This window comes from Mauremys mutica, chromosome 23 (genome assembly GCF_020497125.1).
Source record: "Mauremys mutica isolate MM-2020 ecotype Southern chromosome 23, ASM2049712v1, whole genome shotgun sequence".
In the NCBI taxonomy this organism is placed as follows: domain Eukaryota; kingdom Metazoa; phylum Chordata; order Testudines; family Geoemydidae; genus Mauremys; species Mauremys mutica.
Genome location: NC_059094.1, coordinates 10,913,472 through 10,930,108, shown reverse-complemented (window position 1 = coordinate 10,930,108; position 16,637 = coordinate 10,913,472). Strand labels below are relative to the sequence as shown.

General features: G+C 62.7%; 1 protein-coding gene across 3 annotated transcripts in view; it reads right to left on the bottom strand.

The window, feature by feature from the left end:
- Positions 1-7,715: 7,715 nt before the first annotated feature.
- FGR (FGR proto-oncogene, Src family tyrosine kinase) overlaps positions 7,716-16,637 on the bottom strand; it is a 37,131-nt gene continuing 28,209 nt past the window's right edge. For 2 of the 3 annotated variants that reach the window (XM_044997757.1, XM_044997758.1), the window contains exons 6-13: positions 15,957-16,060; positions 15,443-15,592; positions 14,073-14,237; positions 12,148-12,327; positions 11,920-11,996; positions 11,522-11,675; positions 11,102-11,233; positions 7,716-10,540 (exon numbers count right to left, since the gene is read on the bottom strand). In XM_044997757.1, the coding sequence (XP_044853692.1) occupies positions 10,332-10,540; positions 11,102-11,233; positions 11,522-11,675; positions 11,920-11,996; positions 12,148-12,327; positions 14,073-14,237; positions 15,443-15,592; positions 15,957-16,060 (1,171 nt within the window). In that variant the 3' untranslated portion in view covers positions 7,716-10,331. Of the gene's footprint in view, positions 10,541-11,101; positions 11,234-11,521; positions 11,676-11,919; positions 11,997-12,147; positions 12,328-12,934; positions 13,091-14,072; positions 14,238-15,442; positions 15,593-15,956; positions 16,061-16,637 lie in introns of all 3 variants that reach the window. The other variant, XM_044997759.1, reaches the window with a different exon arrangement.

Below are 16,637 nucleotides of genomic sequence, written 5' to 3'. Positions count from 1 at the left end.
CTGCCGCGAGGGAGAGCAGGATCCGGCCCTGGAAGTAGAACTGCAAAGCAGAAATGCAATTGAGCTAAGCCCGGATCTGTGCTGACTGGTCCCTCTTGCCGGAATCTAGATAAGCTGTAACTAACCAGCCTTTCTGGTTCAGCTCCTTTTGGACCACCCCGGAGATCCCCCAGTGCCTCAGGCTGTGACCACAAATGCCCGGGGGGCAGGGGGGGGGAGGCTGCAGGGAGATTTCAGCTACTGGCAACGTCCCATCCTGCGATTTCTCCAGGGACCCCAGAAATGCCCATTGAATGGAGCCTGCATGGTGGGAGCGCTCAGCCCCCAACCTGGTTAGGGACGTGTAGTCTCTCCTCTCAAGCTCTGTGGGGCAGGGGCCATCGCTGGGGGCTCTGTCTGTACAGCGCCTGGCACAGCAGGGCTGGGGGCCCCTAGCCACTACTGCAATACAGAGCCGTAATAATCCAGGCGTTCCCCTTTGGGTGGTGCAGTTCGCACTGAAGTGTGCGCTTAGGGGCTCGGCCTCCAAGGTGCTGAGTGCCCCCCCCTCTGCCCCACAACTTGGGTCTGATTCTTCACTGCCTGGCACTTTGCAAGGGGAAGAGAAGAGTTTGGTCTGTACGGCCCAGCCACCTGCAGCCTCTGTGCTAAGAAAGGCATCTAGGCAACCAAAGAGTGCTGCTGCAGGGCCGGATGGAGGCACAGACATCACGGGGGCCCAGCTCCCGGAGTCACGTGACTGCCTCCGGATTAAGGGTTTGTCTACCCAGGAAAAATTAATCCAGATTCATGAAAAGTGTGCATTTAAACTGGATTAGTTAAACCCCTTCTGTGGGCCCGCTCATTTGGAATAAAAGTGGCCTTAAGTGGTGTAGTTACTTCCAAAGCGAGTTAGGCCTGGTCCACACTTGAAATTTAGGCGGACCTGACCCCAGTGTAGACGCAGCTCAGCCGATGGAAGGATTCTTCCGCTGACCCTAGCTCCCGCCTCTCGGAGAGCTGGGTTTACTACAGCAAAGGAAAAGCCCTGCAGTAAGTGCCTATACTCCAGCACTACAACGGCGTTTGTAGTGTAGACATACCCTTACGCTGACCCAAATTAAAGCCACCGTGATTCCAAATGAGAATGGCCCCGGGGGTGGGGGGTGGGGGGCTGAATCCAGTTGAACTAATCTGGTCTAACTACACTGGTCTAGTAGCATCAGTACGTTTCTCCTGTGTAGACAAGCGCTAAGGTTTCTAGCCCTCCAGCCGCGTCTAGGGGAGTCAGAGGTGTGGACTGCTGCCTGCATCTCACTGGGCGTTAATCCCAAACCCTGCTGCCTCGGGGGAGGGATGCTAACACCACCCCAGCTGCTTGGGTAAGTACTGGCCGGGGGCGGAGGGGAGGCCCTGCTGACACTGCCTCTCCAGGGGGAAAGAGAGACTCTCCTGCTGTGAGCAGGGGACCCCATGCTGCCGGGGGCTGAGGTCACGCTGAGGGTGGAGGCTCATGACATGATAGCTATGGTGCTATAATTCTAGGATTGCGCGTGGGCTGCTGACGAGCCACCAGCTGGCTGGGCCGTGGGTTTTGGTCACTGCTGACAGGAGCGAGATCTGAACAGGGACAGTCCCGATGCCCTGGGCCGCCCAGTCTCCTTGCAGCCTGCCCCTCCCACCTTGGGATGCCTAGCTCGGAGAGACCCCTCTGCTTTGCCGGCCACGGCCACGCAGCCACCGGGGACAGAGAGGCTGAACCAGGAGGAGTCAGCAAGACCAGGGCGAGGACAGTATAACCGCCCCCTACCCCACCATTAGGCTGTGCCATTACAGGCTTTGTCTCCCCTGATCTCTCCCGTGGCGGGGGCAGAACTAGGAGGAAGGGGCTGAAACTGACCAATGGAAACGCAGGCTGAATCTAGGGTGATGGGCCCGGCCTGAGCCCCTGTCTCCACCTCCCTGCTCCCGTCTGAACGCTGGAGGAGTTCCGACATGGCCATCGCTGGCTGGAGCGCTCCCCTGCCCCTGGGATCTACGGGGCTGGGAAACGGTCTCCCAAAGGAAGAGCTGCCCCATAGCTGGGAACAACTGACGAGAGCCCTGCGGGCTGCACCATAGGGCAGGCAAACCCAGCCAGGGCCTGTGATTGCAGGGCATGGTGGGCCCATGCGCAGACAGCACGCAGGCCTGGCATGCAGCCGGAGGAGCCTTCCCCCTCATCATCCGTCTGCTGCCTGAGCCCTGCTCCCTCCTTCCCATCTGCCTCCCTTTATGGCCCCTCTTTACAGGTGCCCTAAATGGCTGCCTGGCCGGGGTACAGATGGGAACGACATCAATTTTCTCTGCCCCCTACCCTGGAGCCAACCCTGCTCTATAAATTCCTCCGTGCAACAGGAAACCGCCAGCTGCAATTAAGCATCCGAGCCTGTTTGAGACTTCAAACAGCAGGGCTGAGCCCAGAATGGCTGCATGCCCACTCCCTCCCTCCGGGGGTGGGGGTGGGGGGGCAGAGAGGTCAAAGGTTCTCTTTGTTCTTCCAGGAGGTGCTGAGAGGCCAAGGACTTGGCTGTGCAGAATTTTGAATGTGGGGGGGGGGGGGCAGCTGCAGGCAGAGAGAACTGACAGTGTCCTGGATCTGCAATGCCCCTAGGATGGATGACCTCACCTCTGGAAGAGCTGCTGAAGTGGGGCGCTCTGTCTGACAGGGATCCCCGGAGGGCACACGGCGATTCCCTGGGTCAGCAAGCAGGGGCCGGAGGCCAGTGGCAGCCCGTGCAATGCGTGCACTGGTGGGGATGTGTGCAAGAGACATATGTGTGAGCGTGCGTGAGTGTGCGCGCACGCCTGGGCACTGGGCGCTCGTGCGCATGGTGAACATAGGCATGCACGCACATCTACGTACGGTCTCATGCACGGTGTGCGTGCACACATGTGTACTGTGCGAGTGCGTGTGTTTGCATGTACACGATATGTGCTTGTGCACCTCTTTTCTGTGCACGCATGCACAGGGTATGGATATGTGGCTCTTCACCGTGAGAGTGCAGCACACACCCGTGCAATGTGTCTGTGCACACATGTAATATGTGACTGTCCCTGTATACTGCATGTGCCCATAACCATGTGTGTCTATGGTGACGATTACTCGGAGGCAGGCACACATCCGTACGCACAATGTGGATGAGAAGCTCTTTCCTACAGGGCCCCACGTGCCCCCATGTGTATCCTAATGCTCCAAATACACTCCTGGCCCTCAGCAAGCCAGGAACAACAACAGTGCCTCTGTGTGCTCACATGTCGTGTACGCAGGAAGGTACGGCAGTGTGGGGAGATGCACACGTTGGAACCCCAGTGTGTGTCTTCGTGCACACTTGTGCTTACACACCTTCTGAGAGCGCCTGCAGGCATGTACACAGGATTGTGTCTGCATGGACGTGTGCTCGTGTGTGTGTGTGTGTTTGCCGCACTGCAGCCCCTCCCCAGAGCGGGCACATCGGGCTTTGCCAGCCCGTTCCCCTCACGGCCCACCTACGGCCACGGCTGCCATGGGCCGGGGCAGTCCTTCGCCTTGTCCTTGCAAGACAAGCCGGTTTCCTAGCCCAGCCCCCTTGGCTCCAGGCGGTGCCCTGGTTCCATCACCGAGGCGCTGCCCTTGGGTGCTTTAGGAGCCTGCCTGGGGAGCTGGGCGGGAAGCAGGTAGCGAGGCTGGGAAGCTGCAGGGATTTCACGTCTCTCCGGGGCCGCTCCCAGTGCCTTTCGCCCCTGGGCTTTCGCAGCGCAAAGCAGGCTGGTTGGCAGGCTCTCCTGCCTGCACTAACTCACGGCTGCGCTGCTGCCACCCGGCAGAAAGCAGCCGGGCGGGACGCAGGCAGGTTCAGGGGGAGTCTGTTTGCCAAGCACAGCCCAGGGGCACACGCTGCTCTGGGGGCGCCTGCTCACCGGAGGGGTTGGGCAGCCGGGGGAGAGGCCGAGATCACCTGAGCAGCTGTGCTCAGCCGAACCAGGCGTCCCCCAGGCCAGTGATTCCCAGCCCAGCACCGCAGCAATGCCCCTAGGAACGGCAGCCATGTGCCCAAGGGGCAGCGGGAAGAGCTGCCCCAGCAGGAATGTTGGGGGGCAGGCGTCCCCTCCCTACAAGAGCATTGGAGCCCATTTTGCTCAGTTACTCCTAGGAGGTCTCCCATTGGGACACTTTTCGGGGTTACCCGAGGTGAATCGCTGCCCCCTGCTTACAGGCTGGGGGAGTCTCACCTGTGCCCGTATTCTCACCGTCCGTGAGGACCAGTGTGGCACTCAAGGCTTTTCCTGACCAGGGCTCATGGAGGAGGTGGCTAGCAGGCCAGAGCTGGGTTGCCCAAGCGGAACGATAGAGCCTGGTCGGCAGGATCGAACCTGGGACCTCTGGAGCTTAGCGCACGAGCCTCTACTGATGAGCTGAAAGGCACCTGGCTGCGAGCTCAGGCCGGAGAGCAGACTCATTGAACTCTCTCTACGTGGTCTCGGTGGCACTAGCTGGGCCAGAACATCCCACCCAGGAGGCGGGTGGGTCACACACGCAGGGCTGCCAAGGGGTGGGTTTCAGTGTAAAGAAACCAGAACAAGATCCTGATTCCTGCTCGTTTCAGGGCTGGGGCCTGGGGTTTCTATTGGAGGCTGAGAGCCGCCCAGGCGCTGAAAACCAGGCCAAAGTCCCACTGGGCTTTCTCCAGCCAGCGACCCCCGTGGCCAGCCAAGCTCGCTCCAGAGCCCCCGCCCCCAGCTGGTCCTGCCAGATGCAGCCTTTGCTCCTGTGCTGGGGAATTAATTAACAGGCCACAGCTGGGCCCTGCACCGCCCTGCAGCCAGGCCTGGTGCACAGCAGGGTGACCCTTTCCCCTCCAGCCTCAAGCCGGGGGACCTGGGGCCCCTTCACTGAACGGTAACAAATGCTGCCACCCCATTGAAGGTGTCGCGTCTCAGCCTTTTCAATCCTCCCCACCAGGCCTGGTTACCAGACACCCCCCCCCCCCTCACCTCAGCGGACACGCCCCAGGCCTGCTCCCCCTGCCCTGCCCTGCCCAGACCCACAGGCTGACTCACCCCCGGAGAGGAGCAGCGCAGAGCCTGCGGGATGCCCTGGCAGCGAGCAGCTGTTTCCGGGTGGTGCGGGCGCTGGTCCCCCCCAGCTTGTGACCGCGCAGGCAGATCGGGAATTAATCTAACGAGACCACGGCAGGAAGCACTGAGCCCACAGGCCGTGTCCAGAGAAGGCTTAAGACGTGGTGTCAGCGTGTGGCAGTAACCAGGGCTGCGAAGCCTAGTGTGGACGAGACGGGTGTTAACTCATTGCCAGGCGATCCCCTTAGAGCCCTTGGGGGAGCCGGCGGAGCCCGTGGTAAGGCCGGGGCTGGGTCTGCAGTGGCCAGCGACCATCCCACCTCGACTCCCCGTCTAAGCAGGGCCAGGGATTCCAGAGCGAGCGTACAGGCTGGGCCCGAGCCCTGCCCTGGGCCCGGGGGCAGGATCAGGGCCTGAATCTGGTGTCACTGCTAAGCACCAGCATTCGTTAGCGCTTCCCTTGACACCCGCTGGCTCTTCAGAGCTTCCTTCGGGCCCGCTCTGCGTCAGTTTCCTAGCCCAGCACAGTCGTGTCCCTCCCCGCCCTGCGCCGCGAGGAGAGGCAGCAGCTTCCTGCTGCGTTTTGCCTCCATGACCCTCCTCCTGGGGGGACAGGGAACCAGTGGGTAGGCGGAGGCGTAACGGGGTAAGGACCGTGGCAGAGAGCTGCTGGGAAGGGCGTACAGCAGGTAGCCGGAGAGAGGAAGGCAACGGAGGGATCAATCCATGCTGTGGCTAGCTGAGATCCTGTCTATTAGACATCCCAGCCTGACAGCTCAGAGCAGCTGCCCGTGTTGAGGATGACCCCATGGCTGTCGAATTCGCTGCCCCTGAGCCCTGTCTCTGAGAAACCCGCCGTTTCCAGGGGTGCTTTTGAATGCCAGACCCCGCCTGAGGCCCCGCGGTCGCAAGGAGAGTTATTTATAGGGGGCCTTGTTTGCTCAGCCCTGGGCCTGCACAGCTCCCCCGACAAGAGGGCTGTGCAATTCCAAGGATTAGAACTTCCTCCCTTCCTTCCATAGCAAAGATACCGAGCAGCTGCTCTGTGCCAGCAGGCAGCTAAAAAAAATAGCTTTTATGGTGCAAATCTGAGTAGGGCCACTAGGGGGAGCCTCCTGCCATACAGGTGGGGGGGGGCTGTAGCCTTCCACAACTCTCCCCCCACTGGCACAAACACACACGAGCGTGCGTTGCACAGGGGCCGCTCTCTGCTGCAGGCTCGACTCCTGCCCGAAGGGAGGCCGCTGGCTCTCGGTCTCCGTGTCCACTGTGCAGAGGGTGACGGCGCAGCCAAGCAGGGCCTAAGGTTAACCCGCGTGCCATTAACCAACAGTAAATGGGGGGTCTCTTTAGTTTCTCTCTGGTGTTTGAGCCGTTCCAGGGGCGAGAGTTAAAGATTTTTGCCAAAGTCTGGAGGGCTAGAACTTATTAAAAAAATAATAATAAAGCAAGCAGCTGAGTGTCTCGCCCCTTCGCCTGACGGCAGGAGCTGGGGCCCTCGGAAGCCAGCGCCTGCAGCAAGGGCCGGCAACGCCGCTGGTGCAAGACCGATTTCCCCCCCAAATCTCCCCCTGGGGCGAACGCAAAGCCCTGGGCTCAGAGGGGCAGCGGGGCAGGTGGAGGGTTCTGGCTGGGAGCACGGGAGCCCTGGTAGAGCGGCTAACCAGCCTGCCTGACAGTGCCTCTGCATGCGTCATTGGGCAGGCGTGTGGCTCCGGGGGTGTTAGCCGACTGCATGGAACACGCTCTGCCACATTTGGGCCTGCTAGGAGCCACGTGGCCCAGCTGTTTGCACGGGGCCGGCTTTTCCCTTCGCCAGCCCCCGGCGCTCTCACCTGGGGCTCTAGCCATTTGTATTCTAGCCTGAGAACCGGCCCTCCCCAGCAGCAAAGCCCAGCTCTCTCTCCAGCCAGGACTGGTGTTAATCTCGGCTCCCTGGGAAGCGGCTCTGCACCAAATGGCCTCTCTGCAGATGGTTTTTAGGGAGGATTTTAACACCCTGGCAGTTGGGGGGAGGCGAGAGGAGCTTTAGGGCCTGCTCCTCTGCGTCACCAGCTGCCAGGCAGCAATTGCAACCGGTGCCAGAGCACAGCGGAGGAGTTGGTGGGGGGAGCCACGGCTAGGAGGGGGCAAGGCCGGGAGCTGGGACCACTTCGCTCCCAGTTTCCCTCTCACCAGTGCAGCGAATTGTGCCGTTCTGGGCGCAGAGCCTCCTGCAAGTTGCTCCCTTACCGCAGGGGAACAGGCCTGCTGCTCCAGCCTTGGGCAAGGGGACGGGGAGCCCGTGGCAGAGGGGGAGGAGTTCAGACCCGCATTGCCACACACCCAGCCTCTGCAATTCCAGCTGGGTCTGCACCTGCGTGGTGCTTCTGTCAACGTCCATGGGGCCTGCCAGCCAGCAGCCCCGGGCTTCCCTCCCCAGCTCAACCAGGACCCCCAGCTCTCCTCCCTCTTCCAGCCTAGAGCCTCCCTGGGGCGGGGGGGCTGGTTTAGGCCAAAATCCCTCTCCTGAAACGCAACCTATTTTAATCTCAGACTTAACCCTGAGTCCCTAGAGCCGACAGCCCAGTCCTTTAACCCCACGGGCTCAGAGCTCCCCGCTCCAAACCCCACAGGGCCCCCAGGGAACCACACCATGCCCCGCTTGTTAGAAAGGTTTATTTCTCTTTATTTACAGATCGATTTAAAAAAAACCATGGCAGCATGGGCAGGGAGCCTCGGCAGGACTCCCCCAGGCAGGCGCGGCCTCGAACGCTCTGTGCTGTAGCTGGGCGGACGGGCCAAAGGCTGGCCCGTGGCCCTGTGTCCATCTCCCAGTCAAGGACCAGAGCCCGCAGCGGCAGGGAGCGAGCCCCCCTCGGCTGGCTGCAGGAGCCAGGTCAGACCCCTCCACTGGATGTCGTCAAAGGAGAATTAAAGTTAATGGTTATAAATTACGCCCTGGAATAAAGAGGGCTCCAGTACCACGGTGCCTGGCTCAGAGGGGCTCCACAGCCTGGACGCAGCCCTGGCTCAAGGGGGGGCTGCCGGAGCTTGGCCTCTCTGAGACTCAGGCTGAGTGGGTGGCACTTTCCCCCGCGCCAATCGCATTCACATTCTGCTCCTGTCCCCCCACCCCTCCACTGAGGCTGGTCCAGAGTGGAGCCTCGCTCCACCCTTAGCATGAGATGCAGGGGCTGGGCTCGCCGGGGGGGGGGGGGGGGGGAAATGACCTCCCTGCCCCTGAGTGCCTTCTGGTGGGAACAGGGCCTGGGATTCCTAGGGGGGGGACACCACACATCTGCCCCCCACAAGGCTAAATCGGGGACCCCCCCAGCCCAGCCTTGGGGTTGTTCCCCCCAGTTTAAGAAGCATTTGGCACTGCCTGCTCTCCTCCCCTGGGCAGCAGTCTATGGCTTTAACAATTTGGTTCTGGCTAAGGAAAAGAAACAAAAGCAAGAATTACAAGCTGGGAGGGAGAGGAAAAACATAGAATATTCCCCCTCCCCCCAGCTTCCCAGCCAGCTCCCTGAGCCCCAGGGAGCACTGGGACCCCCCCCTCCCCGGGAGGAGGGCAAAGGGGTTTGTTAAAGTCTTATAAATAAACGAACAGCTTGGCAGAAAGTCACATACAAAAGGGTGCAAGGCCCTGGGGGCGCGCGGGCGGGAGGGGAGCGCCCCCTGCTGGTGCAATCGCCAGGGCAGAAGGCCTCAGGGCAGCACTGCTCAACTGGGGCCCACATGTGGGGAATGGAGATGGGAGCATCTAGCCCCCCCTGCCCCCTCGCTGTGCTAGGGCAGAGAAGACATGGGGCTCGGCTTCCATCTGTCCGCTAGGGACTGCCGGGGAACAAGCAAAGGGCCAAGCTTCTCAGCAAAGAAATCGGCAGCTGGGTCACCCCTCCGCCCCGTCCTTCCCCTGTGCTAGCCAGCTGCCCCATGGGACCCCTGGGCAGACGCACAGGACGGGGCCGCGCCATGGTGGCCCCACATCCAGGCACCCCAAGAGCCCGGAGTGTGCCCCTGGCCAAGCGGGGGGGGGGGGGTCGTGCTAGTCCCTGCCACAGGAGATGATTAGATGAGCTGGGGGTGGGGTGCTGCCCCCACCCGGAGACACTTCCTGACCCCCAGGCTTTGTAATGCTACCCAAGGAGGCTCGAGGGCTCCCTGGGGGAGCGGCCGGCAATGGGCTTCTGCCCCCACAGCACGTTAGGACTGGCAGCGAGGGGCTCGCCGTGGTGGCACAGGCTGGGCAACAGCCTCCCCAGCTCCCGAGTGAGATGGGGGCTCCTAGAGACGGAAAGGCCCCCACCAACCTGTCCCCACCCCCCAGGGGTAAGGGCACCTGCCTGGGCTGCGAGGGGCGGGGGGATTGGCTACCTTCCACACATCCCCTCTCCCAGCCTCCGGCCAAGCTTCAGCAAGGTCTTTGACTCAGTATGGGGGTGCTGCGGGGTGCCCAGGCCATGGGAAGCAAAGACCCCCTCCTCCGCCCCAGGCACTTGTGGCAGATGGTGCCCCCCTCCTGGAGTTGGCGCCACCAGCAGCTGGCCAGAGGGACAAACACAAGGCTGACGCCCAAGAGTCGGGGGGCCGGAGACCGGGCGCAGCCGTCAGCCCGAGGACGGAATGACCCGACGGACACACTCCAAAGCTGCTGCAATCCAGTTGGGGGGGGGGGGGGGAAATGGCCCTGGTCCAGCCCCCTCCAAGGCCACTGAGGCACAGCGGGCCCAGCCACTGCCACCTCCGAAACCCAGGGCACCCACATTGGGCCCCTTGAGCTTGGAGGGACGCTCCCAATGTCTGCAGGCTGGGCTGGCCTCTGGCCCCTGCGGGCAGCACGGCCTCATTGCTCCTCTCGCATTAAGAGCTAGGTGTTGAAGGCAGCTGCAAAAGGGCGGGGGGGGATTTCTCCATGGAGGACCAACAGGGGGGGGCTACAGAGCAGCCTCACTCAGCCCCCCCCCGTCCATGGCCCTGGGCTGGGATCCTCATTAGAATAGGAGGCATTTGTGCAAAGCACCCCCCACCCCCCCAGGGCAGAGTGAGGGGAGCGCAGACGGCAGGAAAGTAACAAAACCCCCAAAAGGGGACGGTAAAATAAAGGGTCTGGCCCAGACTGTACAAAGAGGGAAGTCCCGGCCTGGTGCCGCCTGGGCGCGGCCGGCTGGCACGGCGAGTCCTGGCCCAGTGCCACCTGGGAAGTCCTGGCCCGGTGCAGCCGCTGCAGGGAAGGGCCCCTGGGCACGGCCGGCTGGCTCGGAGAGAGGGGCTCACTGGTTGTCCCCCGGCTGGTACTGAGGCTCTGTGGCAGTGAAATAGTCTTCCAGGAAGGACTGGAGGTATTCGAAAGTGGGGCGCTCCTCGGGCTCCTTCTTCCAGCACTGCACCATCAACTCGTGCAGGGAGGGGGGGCAGCTGCCGGGGCACTGCATGCGGTACCCCCGCTCCACCTGCTCCAGCACCTCCCGGTTATTCATGCCTGAGCAACAAGGACAGCGGCTGAGTCGGGGCTGCTGCTAGGAGGCACTTTGTGGGCATTAGTGATGGGGATTTCCTAGGGAAGGGAGGGACGTGGTATAGCCCCACCCTGCTGAGGCATGAGGGAAGTGGGCACATCAGTAGTGTCAGTGATGGGAAGAGAACCCAGGAGTCCTGACCGGCAGGCCCCACTGCTCTAACTGCTAATAATGCTGCCTGGTTCCTTTACAGCGCTTCTCATCAGTAGCTCTCCGGGCACTTCCCCAACAGAGTCAGCAGCATTATCCCCATTTTACAGATGGGGAAACTGAGGCACAGAGTGGGGCTGTGAGTTGCCCAGGGTCACCCCACAGGCCAGTGGCAGAGCCAGTCATAGACCCCACTAACCACCACTCCCCTCCCAGTTGGGAATAGACCCAACGCCTAGACTGCTGCTCTAACCACTAGACCCTGCTCCCTCCCCTGGACCAGCACAAGTCCCCACAGCCCCCACTAACGAACAACCCCAGCAGGAAGGGGCAGAGCCAGCGGGGCAAAGCCTCTTGGCGCCAGACAGCCGTACCTGGGTAGGGCACGCGGCCCTTGGTGACGAGCTCAGTCAGGAGGATGCCGAAGGACCACACGTCCGACTTGATAGTGAACCTCCCATAGAGAGCAGCCTCCGGGGCCGTCCACTTGATGGGGAACTTGGCACCTGCGGGGAGGCGAGGTGGATGAGATGGGGTGGGGGCAGGGGATGAGACCCCCGCAGGGGCAGGATGCCCGCCACCAGCTAGGGCGCAGGGCTCCTCAGGTCCGACACCAGCGGGGGATCCGTGGCCCCTTCGCCTCCCCCAGCGTTGGCACGTGGGTGCTGCGGGAGGATGGGGTTGGGGAGATCACTGCCCCACGGTCCATCTGGGGCAGAGGGGAACCCAACCACTCCCAGCCCTGGGCACAGCCCGAGAGCCCTGCCCCCCCCCCCCCCCGCAGCCAGGCCCACCTTGGCGCGCCGTGTACTCGTTGTCCTCAATGAGGCGGGCCAGGCCGAAGTCCGCGATCTTACACACCAGGTTGTCGCCCACCAGGATGTTGGCGGCACGCAAGTCCCGGTGGATGTAGTTCATCCGCTCGATGTAGGCCATGCCGGCCGAGATCTGCGGGCGGGGAGCGCGTGGTGAGAACGCCGGTGCCCTGGGAAAGCCCCCCCCTCCCAGCCTGGCTGGGATGCAGACCCCCCCTCACCTCCTGGGGGTTAGTCCCAGCCCCTCCCCACTCAGGAGGCGGCTGGGCTGGGCAGGTTGCAAGGAGCCCCCTCCCAGACGAGACCTGGCCAGATGTTGGATCTCCGGCCCTGGCGATTCCCGCTTCCCGCCCCCACCGGGACCCATCCCCCGGTACCTGGGCTGCCATGTCCACCAGCTGGGGCAGCTTCAGGAACCGGCCATCCCCGTCCTTCAGGAAATCCAGCAAGCTCCCTGCGGGAGGGGAGAGGGAGCATCAGGACGGGAGCCTCCAGCCCTGCCCCCCACCCCCGGCTCGAAGTCGCTGTGTTCGCCAAGTCCCTTGCCCTGGTGCGGACACAGCTGGGGTAGGAAGCCAAGCTGCCGCTGCCCCCCACGCTCTCACCCTGGCTCATGAACTCGGTGACGATGTAGATGGGCTCCTCCGACACCACGGCGTAGAGCTGCACCAGTTTGTCGTGCCGGAGCAGCTTCATGATCTGGGCCTCCTCCAGGAAGGCCTCCGGGGACATGGTGCCCGGCTTCAGCGTCTTCACTGCCACCTTGGTGGTGCCGTTCCACGTGCCTGGAGCCAGCGGGAAGGGGGACAGCGTCACGGCGCGCCCGCCCCGCCCGGCAACGGCAATGCAGGCGGGGGTCGGTCAGTGCCAGTTCAGGGAGGGGGGGGGGGATGCCTCCAGGATGAAGAGCCCAGCAGAGAAACCCTCGTCACTCCCAGGGTACGTAGCAAACCCTGAGTCACTCGCACCCCTTCCCTGCAGAGATCCCCAGGTCAGCGCCCCCCCTCCCCCCCAACATGGGATGGGCAAGGGATGTGGGCAGGCAGTGGGCAGGCAGTGGGTGCCCATGTCTCACCCCATTTCAGGGACGGGGGTCTGAAAGTCCCCCCCAGAGCCTCCCCCCAGTGTAGGCGCCCCACTTGGAATGGGGTGAATTCCCTTCCCCCACTCCCATATGGGCTGGAAAACTTCAGAGAGGCTTCCCCGAGACCCCCGCCCCACATCTGATGGGCAGAGACCCTCAGTCCTGCCCCACTGTGGCTAATCAGAACCTGTGGGTCTGGTGGGGACCAGATGGAATCACACCCCCCCCCGCCCCCGGCCTCTCCCAGCCCTGCAATAACCAGCCTCTGGCCCCGGCCCCGTCCTCCCGCTGCAAGGTGCCCGCCTTACCCATCCAGACGTCTCCAAAACAGCCCATGCCAAGCTTCTTGTCCAAGCTTACGGACTCCCGTGTTATTTCCCAGGCGTCTTTAGACAGGCTCATAGTCTGGGGCTTCATATTGGGGCATACCCGGGTTAGTAGATGGCACAGACCGTCATTGAACTCTGCAGGGGATGGGATGACGGGGAGGAGGCGGGAGAGAGGAAGGGGGGAGTGGAGAATGGGATGAATTCGGCATGCACATGCACAAGGGCTGAGAGGCGGAGGAGGGGAGCCCAGGCTCTGACTGATCGCCTGCCTTGGCGCCGGCTGACTTGTCCACCAGCTGGCGCTGTTCACCTGCGTTCCCGGGATGCAACGTGTAGGATCATAGCAGGGGTGGGTTTGTCCTGCCAGGGCAGGGTCTCCCTGTGGGTACACAGGTCCGGCCTGGATCTGCCCTGCAGCCCCCACCTCCCCAAGACGACGGATCAGTTGTGGCTGCCCGGACCCGCCTTCCGGACAGGTGCACAGAGAGGAGTTACTGGCTGCCAGGTCTGGCTGCTGAGTGGGGCAGAACCAGGAGCAAATGGCAGTGCCATGCAGCCGGCTTGGAGGCCAGGCTGAGTCTGGATTAATTGATTGATTTGTTCCCTCCCTCCACAGATTCGCTGTCCCGGGCCCTAAAACCAGCAGAGAGCAACCCAGAGCAGGCGATCAGGTGCTCCCCACCAGCAGGGGAGGGGTGGCACTAGGCTGGATCCAAGGGTAACTCCCCTGATGGCTTTCAGCAGCATGTTTCCTTGAGCCCATTCCCGTGTGCGCGAGCGAGACGCTCGTGCTGGAGAGAGTCTGGGGAGGGAAGCCCCCCACGCATCCACAGCAAAGAAGTGGTGCCCCCACGCCCTGGCCTGGCCAGCCCAGCCCGAGTGGTGAGAAGGGACTTCAGTCCCCAGGGCTGTCAGTCAGTCCTGCCGAGATTGCTAACCAGGAGACCCTGCAGATGGCTCATGAAGTCTCACGCCAACAAGCAGCCCTGTCTCTTCCTGGGATGCCCTGGATGGATCCAGTCTTCGGTGTGCCTCCCCTCGCCCTGGCTGGTTGCAGGCCTGGGGTTCTCCCCTCCCCTCCTGGCTCAGCCCCCGCCGCTCGCCGGGAGAGTCCTACCCATCCACACTTCCCCAAACTGCCCATTGCCCAGCTTCTTGATCAGCTGCAGCGACTCTCGCGGGATCTCCCACACGTCTTTGGTTTTGACAGACAGGTCTGCCAGCTTGGGCATCCCCTTGTGGCACGGCACGGCCAGGCGGCAGCACAGGCCCGCAGCTCGCTCTTGCGGACAGAGCCGAGGGAAGGAGGGAGCGAGGAGAAAGAGAGAAAGAGATGAGAGCACAGACGGAGAGACGAGGCGCTCAAGGGCAGGGAGAGAGAAAACACATCCCTGCCAGCCCCGGGGGGCAGGACAGCCACGCCTCTCACCTGCCCCACACGGGGGGGTCACGCCGGGGCCCTGCTCACAGGGCAGCAGGCCTGTGCTGCAGGAGAAGCAGCGGCAGGTGGGGGGCTCGTTGCAGGGGATCCCCTAAGGAATCACGCCCGGGCTTTGCAATCGGGAGGATCGCGCGGGAGTTCAGCTGAGTGCGAGTCTTGGGGAGGAGCCCGCCAGAGCTCTGTTCTACCCACCAGTGGGGCCTGCTAAGCTTGTGCTGCCCCAGTCTGAGCCCGGCCTGACTCCCTGGGCGGCCCGGCCCCGAGTTTCCCAGCCGAGCTGGACCTGGCACGTCGGCCAGCACCGAACGGTGACTGCGGAGCTCGGCCGTCTCCCAGCCAGCGTGCGGTTGCTGGGGACCCCTCACTGGTCTGACCCCCTCGGTCCGTGCATTGCTCCCACGGGCTGGCATCTGTGATCAGTGTTGGGGTGGGGGGAGGGCAGCGACCAAAGGAGCCCCCCCTCGGCAGCTCTGGCTGGCATAGGATGCCAGAGGGCGGGGGGTGCTGCTAGATGAGGAGGGAGGCACGGTGGGAGGAGAGGGGCTGTGGTGAGCCTGAACTCAGCAGCTCCAGCCGGGGCGAGTTTCGTTTGCAGCACAAGGAATTAGCAGAGGCCCATCAACCCGGGCACAGGTTCCCGAAGGGCTCATCCCGCGCAGGAAGGAGACATCTCCCGGAGCCCCCGCTCTGGGGCAGCTCAGGAGCATCCCCTCCCCGCTCCGAGCCAAAGCCCCTGCTTCTGCGGCTGCCACAGGCTGGGATTCCCTCTGGCTCCGATTTGGGGGCTGCTCTCGGGCTGGGGCGAAGGCGTCTCGTGAAGGCCACGGCCAGTGGATTTCAGGGCAGGGGGCAGAAAGGCCAACGGCATCTCCAAGACGCGCAGCAGGCACCCGCCAGCTCACCCACGTCCCTACTTGGGTCTGCACAGGCCAACGCCACAACTGCCGCCCTCAACCCCCCTAGGCCCTGTGGGCTCCAGGACCGAACCCATCTCTCCACGCCACGCTCCCTCCAGTGCCATCCCTGGCTCGCCCCCCCTCCCTTACCTCTGTAATGCTGGACCAGCTCCTGGATGGTGTCGAACTGGGCCCGCGTGGTGATGTAATAGCCCCCGTTATCCAGCTTCCGGATCTTATAGTGCTTCACGTGGTCGCCCTTGGTCTCGTCCCAGTCCCGGATGGACAGGGAATAGGCACCTGGGGAGCGACAGCAAAGGGATGGGGCCGGAGACAGACACAGGCAGGGTGCCTGGTGGGAGCAGCGAGTGGACACCAGCAGGGGGCACTGTGCTGCTGTATGGGAGAGCCACGGGGGATTCAGATGGGGGCTATTCCCCAGGCACGCGGGGCCGCGGGGGGGGAGAGAGGAATCTCTGCTGCAGGCCTGGGTCGCTGCTGCGTGCTGGGAATCATATCCCCCCCCCCCCCCCCACTGTCACACCCGTTATTGGAGCTGGCTGGCTGCCGGTGTGGAGGCAGATGTGGGGAAGGATCCTGGCCCCTGCTGCCTCTCCCAGACACACACACCCCCCCCCGGGATGCTGAGGGGTGCGGCCGCTACCTTTGGTGGTCTCGCTCTCCCGGATGAGGAAGGTCCCTTGGGGGTTGCCCTGGCACAGCAGCTGCCTCTCAGCGTCCTTTCGCCCCATCTTCCCAAAGTACCACCTGGCGTGGAGGGCAAGGAGAGGGAGGGTTAGTAACATGCCAGGGGCACCTGGCAGCCACGGCTCACCTACACCCCGCCTGCCGCGGGGATCCAGAAAGGGGAGGGAAGGATTTTGGACTCTCAAACGAAGACACAGGGCCTGGGTCGGCTCCTGGCTTCCTGAGAGCACTTGGGAAGATCACTGACTCTCCCGGAGCCTCAGTCTCCCATCTGTAAAATGGGGAGAATGCAGCATCTGTTCTCCCAGCCTTTGTCTCTCTAGTTAGACTGCAGCTTCTCTGGGGCGGGGCGCTCTCTTACTTCGATACATACAGCGCCCTGCACAGCGGGGTCTTAATCTCAGCTGGGGCCTCTAGGTGCAATTGAAATATACGTCAGAATATGGTAGCTGGGCAGCTGATGTACACGCAGGCACAGGAGGTAGTGGGTGGGGCAGTATGTTTGAGACTTAAAACAAAAATCAGGGAGTCAGGACTCCTGGGTTCTATTCCTGGCTCCGCCCCTCAGAGTGACCTTGGGCAAGTTGCTGAGGCCACATTTTTTCAATGTTGGTCCCTGCTGTTAAATAGGAGTTCA